The sequence below is a fragment of the Tribolium madens genome, unplaced genomic scaffold, assembly GCF_015345945.1.
Source record: "Tribolium madens isolate multiple individuals breed KSU strain unplaced genomic scaffold, Tmad_KSU_1.1 Scaffold_2;HRSCAF=44;Tcas5.2_LGX, whole genome shotgun sequence".
Classification (NCBI taxonomy): domain Eukaryota; kingdom Metazoa; phylum Arthropoda; class Insecta; order Coleoptera; family Tenebrionidae; genus Tribolium; species Tribolium madens.
In genome coordinates this window covers 1330206-1338328 of record NW_025400995.1, presented here as the reverse complement: position 1 = coordinate 1338328, position 8123 = coordinate 1330206, and the positions used below count along the sequence as shown (strand labels likewise).

At 41.6% G+C, this 8123-nt stretch overlaps 1 protein-coding gene across 5 annotated transcripts; it reads right to left on the bottom strand.

Moving 5' to 3' along the window:
- Nucleotides 1–6: 6 nt before the first annotated feature.
- Nucleotides 7–7908, bottom strand: LOC123006599 (nuclear factor 1 C-type). Of its 5 annotated transcripts, none has more exons than XM_044401190.1 (9): nucleotides 7343–7908; nucleotides 5730–5885; nucleotides 4760–5135; nucleotides 3853–3915; nucleotides 3667–3768; nucleotides 3457–3612; nucleotides 3208–3404; nucleotides 954–1295; nucleotides 7–894 (listed from the first exon to the last, which is right to left on the bottom strand). In XM_044401190.1, exons 1-9 carry the CDS (start codon nucleotides 7421–7423, stop codon nucleotides 541–543), a joined length of 1827 nt encoding a protein of 608 aa, XP_044257125.1. In that variant the 5' UTR covers nucleotides 7424–7908; the 3' UTR covers nucleotides 7–540. The 5 variants fall into 5 exon arrangements, with proteins under 5 accessions (XP_044257125.1, XP_044257126.1, XP_044257127.1 ...); XM_044401191.1 differs by having other exon boundaries at nucleotides 3667–3762; XM_044401192.1 differs by having other exon boundaries at nucleotides 3667–3711.
- Nucleotides 7909–8123: the final 215 nt, after the last annotated feature.

The window sequence follows — 8123 nt, the reverse complement described above, 5'->3', positions numbered from 1 at the left end:
TTTTTGAGCTGGCAACGCTAGTCAAAACTTAAACAGTCCCGGGCAATGCAACAATTACTTTTTAAATTTTGGACTCTCATGAATCCTCTAAATCCGTTGTTTGATTTTTGTCTGCTATTTTTACTTCGTTTTATTCTTAACATAAAGATTTGTCTTATTTGATTTGAAAATTTAGTTGCGATGACTGGAAACCGGTTTAACCGGTTTTGGTGTGAGAGAGGGCGCTGTGGAGAGCTACAGCCGCATAGGAACGGAATTGAAACTAACGTCACCAACGTGTTCAGGCCATTTGGGGCGAGCAAGTCGAATAGTAAGTGTCTTTTCCGACGTGCCGGGTCCTTCTGGATCGCCACAGCCTGTCTTGGCACCGGTCTATACTATAAGTATGTATACAGTAACCTAATCTACGCTAGTTGAGCAGCCTATAGCGCACCGAGTCGCGTGAAATGATCAAAATCCAACATAATAATCACACATAAATTGGCAAGAAAGCGATAAGGCAGTTTGTCGTCGTCGTCGTCATCGTCGTCGTCGTGATGCTCACGGGGATTTCGGTGCGGGTAGTTCTGCGTCCCTCGGGCCCGAGTTCTCTAAGGCATCGCCCGGTTGAAAGAATCGGTCCGTATCGCACATAAGATTTGCACTGTTGCAGCACTGTCCATGATCGGAGCTGGCCGTGCCATCGTCCATCAGGATGATTGCGTTTGATTCCTGGTTCGTCTGGTGGGCAATCATGTTGAAATCCTCTTGGTCAAGCGTGAACAAGGGGGCGCTCCAACGCGGGATGCTGCTAGAACGCGTACCTCTGGACGTACTCACGCTGGCCGAGTACATGCTGAGATTCGTAGGGCTGATAACTCCAGACATCCCGCTCATACTGGGGTAGCTGAAGAGCTGCAACAAACACCAAAGTCAGGACAAGGTCCTGGGGGCGACTCTAACACACTACCAACATGTCCCGGCTGCCCGTGAAAGTGGTTGAACGAGTAATCCCGAGTCGGCGAGTATGGACTACTAGTCGGCACGGAGTTCCTCTGCGATGGACTTTTGCGACGCTCGTGACTCCCGGGACTTAGAGGGGGCGACGACGATATCTCAGGGACGTCATCAGCGGGAGACGCCTCGCTGCATGGAGGGGTTATACTCGCAGGGGGCGAATTCGTACCACTCAACGTCACGTCCCCAGTTGAACGGATTATGGCCACAGGACGGGCCATCGGCGGCAGAGGCGGCGGCGGCAACATCGTCGACGGGAAATACTGCGTTTTCGGACTTCGAGACATGTTCGTTTGCATCTACACCCAAGGCACAATCAGTTACCCAACATCACACCAAAAACCGACAAACATTTACAGAAAAACACTAATCTTCAAATATAAGCGCCCCAGAAAAAAAATTCAAGTAAGATGGACGAAATTCTGTCAAAAAATTTTGACATTTGACATTTTTTTATGTCTGGTAATCTTCTATATACTCTTTTTCATATTAATGCGCATCAAGTAGGTTGTAGAAGTGTCATTAATGTCATTAAGAACAAAAATAATCACATCAATAATGTCAAAAATCGTTATGTTTGCCACTTGTTTGCCACTACCTCAAAAACTGGGGTACACATTTGTATTTGAGAAAATAATTTTTAGGGGAGTTTAAGGTTGGGATTGTTTAAATTTTTGCATGGTTGCCACCTTAAAATGATCCCTTTTAACGCCTACTTCGATGCACATTAACATGAAAACACAACTCTACATAAAAAAAATTGTCTTTGTCTTAAAATTTATTTTGTGATTTTTCCATTCACCATGCTTTAAAATAAAGAAAAAAATACCCATATTCCTTAAAAAGTTTGCTTTTGTGGTAGTTATGATAATAAACCCTATTTCTTGAGTTATCACTTATCATATTTAAAGAAGCAGAAGACTACAGGGTGGATACACAAAATATCCGTGTTATCTCTGTTTGTGGGATAGTAGAGCGGATGCTCAACACTATATTCAACGATTATGGCCACTAAGAACTAAATTTTGTATTGGGAAACTAAACGTTAAATGTGAACCAATTGCTGAACCTGAAAATGTGTTAATACTGCCTTTACACATCAAGTTAGGCCTTATGAAACAATTCGTAAAAAACTAGATGAAAGATCTGAAGCTTCTACATTTTTAAAAAACTTTTTTCCAAAGTTGTCAGAAGCAAAGGTTAAAGCTGGAATTTTTGTTGATCCACAAATAAAAAAAAACTTTTTGCCAGTGAAGAATTTCGAAAATTACTTACCAGTGCTCAACAAAAAAGTTGGAACAGTTTTAAAGGAGTAGTTTTTGGATTTTTAGGGAATAACAAAGTTGAAGCTAGTTGATAACATGTTAGAAGACTTTAAAACTATGGTCTGCAGAATGTCTCTAAAAGTACAAATGCTCATTTAGATAAATTTGAAAACAACATGGGGGCGTATTCAGAAGAACAAGAAGAACATTTCCATTTAGACATCATGGTCTTCGAACACCGTTATCAAGGCCAATACAACGAAAATATGAGGGACTACATTTGGAGTTTAGTGAGACAAAATACTTATAAACATGAAAGAAAATGATATTGAGTTCACTTTTAAACGTATTTCTACTATTTTGTATTTTTTTGTAATATGATATCAAAAGCTGATAAAAATTTATACATAAATATATTTGTTTCGATTTTTTTACAAATAAAAATATAAACTTTGAATTTTCTAAAATATTGATCAACCGTTCTCCTGGATTCAAAAGCAAACTTTTTACCATAGTTAAAATTCGTGTTGACCTGTGTTACATATAAACAAAAATTTTGCCAATAAAAGCCACAAATAACATTAATCAGAGTTACACTTTAGGATTCAGCTTTCTTGTTTCCACTTCTAATAGCCTTCAAACTTCAAAATTTTTATAGATTGAGTTTTTTGAACATTTTTTCCGTGTTCCTGGTTTTGTCTGGAGTGCGAGTTCTGGCATCTGTATAATATCTTCAAAACCATAGAAAATATATCTTTTTTGTGGAGTACGATCACAAAAAGGCTTTTTCTTGACTAATTAAGGCAAGAAATAGTGTCCTTTTAATCGTTTCACTATTCCTGCAAACTGCCGAACTTTTTTTTTTGAACATAACACGTAAAGTCTCTATTCTATAAGAATAAATGTGTTTTTCTGTAAAGAGAGAGTAAACTAGCATTGCCCTTACTTGTGCGTTTTGGTTGCTGCTGTCCGTCTCTTGGCACACGAATGTGACAAAATCGGAGAGGGTGTCGTGGCCATTTTCCGGATATTTGACCTGGTTCTGGTGCTGGTGTTGGTGTGGTTCCGGACTGTGCTGATAGAATATTGTACTTGGGTTAGGTTGAGAACTGGAAGACACTAGAGTGGTGTTTTGAGGTATAGCTGTGAAAAAGATGGTGAGTTTTGGGGGTGTTTTGGTGGGAAAAGGGCTTACAGTAGGCCGCTGAGACGACCATGGCGTCGACTGAAGACGTCCGGTCACTGACAACAGGCCCCTGCTCTGAATAATTGTTGCAATAATAGGCTGGGTGTTCTAATTTGACACTGTTCATCGTTGGTTGCGGATCGGAAAGTTCGTGCAAGATTGAAGCTAAAAATAGGCAAAATTAGTGAGAAATTTGACGGTACATTGAAGAGAATTTACATTTGGACAACTTCCATAATTCCTTTGATGAAAATACTCCTGTAGCTAATATAATGTCATTACATATTACACCGTTGTACGGATTGTGGGTGTAACCTGTAACTGGAAATAATTTCATTTAAATTTTCATGAAATTGTTACCAATTACCCTTACACACATTGACAACGATTTTCTTTCATACTCACCTTTGTTTTTCCTGTCGTCTTCTTTCTTGTTGTTGTTATTGTAACAGACACCGCTTAATATTTCTGAAAGGAAATAGGCCAAAGTCAAATTTGACATTACGAAAAAGTTCCAAATATATATCATCAGTCTCATCCAATAAAATGACTTCTTATTTTAGCTTGCCGTACCTTTTTTACGCGTATATAATTAGAAAGTATCTACACGTGAAATTTATGAGTAACATTTTGTCTCATAAAACATGTGATCTATTTTTATTAATAAATTTTACGAGGACCTACATGGTTACAAGTTTTCGAAATGCATACTTGCACCAGCTTCCTGTACTTATTATAAATAGAGTTTGATTCAAGTTTGAGAAAAATCAATATTAGCGTCGTCGTGTTTATGAAGTTAAATGAGATATAAGCGCACAAAGTGTTCTACGCCACTGATTTAAACGTCTGGGCGCGGATCCAAAAATTGTACATCGAACAACACAACAGTCGGGCAATTCGGATGTTTTTTGTATAAACTGGTGAAAATAAATTTGCAATTATTTGCGATTAATTAAAGACTGCAAATAAAGTGTTGTAATTTTTTCCTTGACACAAGTTACGCTATCGAGGTCCTCTAGATAAAAAAACAAGCCGATTTTGGCTCATTTCCAATATCGACATCCTCATGGTTGTTCATCAGATTATAAGATGGTGCGGCAAAGCTGAACATAAATCGATTTTGGGATTTATCGAAAATGTGAAGCGTAAAGCGGCGATAAATTCGAAAAATACTTGTCCGAAAATCGTCTGGAGTCTGCAGGATTGATCCGGGAAGCAGGAGGCGGGGCTCCGGTTCGATTCGAACGATGCAGTGAATGAATAGTAAACAAGACTACGAGTGGCAATAAAAGCGGAGTGTTTATTTATTTACCGTGGCTGTTGATGAAGTTGGCTAGATAAAGATCCAGTTCTCGCACTGACACATTAATATGATATGGATTTACACAAAGTCCAGGTTGAGAACAGTCCGGATTTTTCTCGAGCCTTTCGCCATCCGTACTTTCGAGAGGTATTGCTTTAAAAAGTATCACCATAACGAGATCCAAGCGCCAAACTTTATCTGCTTGGCGAAGACAGTCTATTCGGCGCATTTTGCCTTTTTGATCGGGATTCGAGAGCACGCAGACTGCGGGACGCTTCCCGGTGATGCTCAGCACGAAATCCTCGCGACATTCCTGCGTAATGTCCTTCCGGAGTTTCCCCAACAATCGGGAGGCCCATTTCTGCTTGACTTCGGCTTTTTCATTCTAGAACAACAACAACAACAACAAATAATGACATCAGCTCCGCCCTGAAGCCCGGCCGCGGCCGCGGCCGCGGCCGCGGACGCAGCCTAGTTTCACGAATTCCTATTTCGAACCGTCTCCGAATGATAAACATGGAAATTCAAATTAGTCAATTCGCAGAATATCAAATATCGGGAAAAAATTCCGTAAACGTGATTGGATTTGCGCGTGGAATGGTTATTTCGAAACTTTACCAGGCAACAAAAGATGATTTAAAATAGTGAGTAAACAAATCAGACCACCTATTTGCCAAAAATAGACACTGACTTTGCGAAAAATTGTTTCAAGAAACAAAATCAATGTCAATCTAGAAATGTTTCGTTTATTTTAATGTCAAAGCGGCCACTAAGCCACTTATATAATAGGTAGCAGAAGTAAAAATAAATATAGCAACTGTAAAACAGTTAAAATACGACAAGTGTCATCGAAGCAACCGACGATTTTTTGGTGGCAAATTAAAACGTGAATTTAGTATTATGTATTTAATAGCATTTGGCAACTAGCTACTGTACATGTTTTTGTGTTTTTTTGGGGGGGTAATAAGTATTTTGATACCTGTAAAGCTTCTTTACACTGTCTCTCCTCCTCCAAAGACATCCGTTTCTCGTGTTTTTTGTAGTACTTCCTTTTGGCGGCTTGGAGATTAAACCACGTGTATGAGAAGGACTTGACAAAAGGCAGGAGTGCCTCGATGAATGGGTGGAACTCGTCCTGGTAATACGGACACATCAATTTACTTCCTCTTTATTTGATTCGAAATATTTTGACATTGTTATTAAAAGCCAAAAACTTGACAAACATTAGTAACGGATTGACACGAAAACAGTGACATTTCTTCAAATACTAGTAAACAAGTAGATAGTCTCTCCGTTTGGAAAAAGCTGTTTTTATTATTTTTCTAGGGTGAGTTCTTATCGATTGTATTCCCTCGAAGCATTCAGAGCAAATCAATTTAATTTATTGGCTGCAGTGAGTCTGCACTCTGCAGCAGTCTTATTCGTCGTACTGTAGTAATGTTTTCAAAACGGAGAGACAAAATTTCTTCTCTACTGAGTCTAATCGATACGGTTTGCATGATATTACAGATACAGAGTATTGCAATTATGAAGAATAGAGAAAAGGATGCAGTGGTCAAAATGTTGTGTTTGGTGTGAACGTCGGGGCCATCGCCGGTCACGTACAAACTTTGCATGCATAAAACAACAACTGCATTGCACAAACAACAAACGAATGAGAATGTGTCGCGAAACGCGAAATGCGAAATGCGAAATGCGAAATGCGGCGACGTAGTGCATTTAAATTTGCGACTTGATCGTCGGAGAGAAGAGAAAAAACAAAAAACAAAAGCAAGCGGACGACGACGCCGACTATAACTCAAACACTGTCATTCCCAGCCCTCCCTATCGTCTCTTCATCCCCAGAATTCTCCACTAAAGCGCTCAATTATTTCATACTCCACATAAGACTACGATTCAAATTGTCTTGGCAGCCTGCCGCAGGATATGCACATTGCAGGAACCTCCAGACAACTCAATTGCCGCCTCACTTACATGTCCTACCTGCATTCATTTGCACAAATTACGCAATCTAGGGTGCCAGTTTTTGAGCAGGATTTTGTAGATTTTGGCAGGCACAACAAACATGTTGTAGTGTTTTGTTTTTGTTTTTTGAATTACGTTGGTTTTGGTGAGATAGAAGCGGAGCAGATGGTGGTGGAGTAGTGTGTAGGGTATAGACGAGGCGTTCGTCGTGGTCTTTGAATTCCGCCTATTTATACTTATGTATTTTTAGCCGCTAGCGCGGAGTAGCGGTGAATAGTGGATTAACAAAATGAAAAGAGCAATGGAGGATATGACGAGCGTCCGAGCAACAGAGCAGCATAATAAACCAGCCACAAGACAACAGAATAACAGGTACGACGGTGCAGAGATGATAATAAATAAGTAACATAACGAAAACGAACGTAACGTAACAACCAAACATGTCAACATCGAGGGCCTCAGCCAGGTCGGGGGCGGGGGTTCCCTGGGATGATGTCCATGGTCCCGGTCCCGGTCCCGACCAAGCCGGAGTTCCAGAACAGAATATAACACTCATGTTAATCATGTTAATTACATATCACGCATGACGGCGCGAGGGGAGTAAGGAGGGTAGCAGCGGGTAGGCACCTGTCCCGAGGACGGCGTCTGGAGATACGAGGACACATCGGGCTCCACCATGCAGCTGCGCAACGTGTCGGGGATGAACATTCCTTAGGTCACGTCACCGTCACCGGCGGGCGGCGTGCACCGTGCCGAGTCCCATCACCAGAAGAGAACTAGTGTAGTGTAGTGCTTTTGCTACCACCACCAGCAAGCAGCCTCCTCCTCATTGATTGCCTTATGCGCACTGCGGACACTGGCGGACACCATCCGCATCCGCAGCTTCTTCTCTTATTCTTATTCTTATTCTTGTCGATAATTCCAATTCACTCATCACTAGTCCCACACATGCCACCTCGAGCTCCGCCGCGAACGTCTACATCAGCCACGTACCCCAACACCTAGCAAATGTCCGCGCTTGCAGGACCCCGCGCTCGCCTCTCGCGCTCTATTAATAAAAGACGCGGGACGTCGCCAGCGCCGTATATATATTTATATATTGCTACGACGCCGATGACGTCGACTTGCGTCCGGGCGCTGCCGTTTCATCCTTTTCCTCATCTGCTTTCTGCTTCGCACTACTACTCGAAGAGGCTGGCACTGTGGCACTCGCGATCGACTGGTGCTGCCATCGACGGAACGCGGCGACGCAGACTAGTAACGATCCATACGATGCCATCATGCAAATGCGAATGCGAAATGCACCACCGCAGATTTACGACATTTGGCACCGAGCCCCGAGTCCCGAGTCTCGACTCCCAAGCCCTTATTGCCGCTGATGCTTACAACACCAATTAGCCGATGCAGA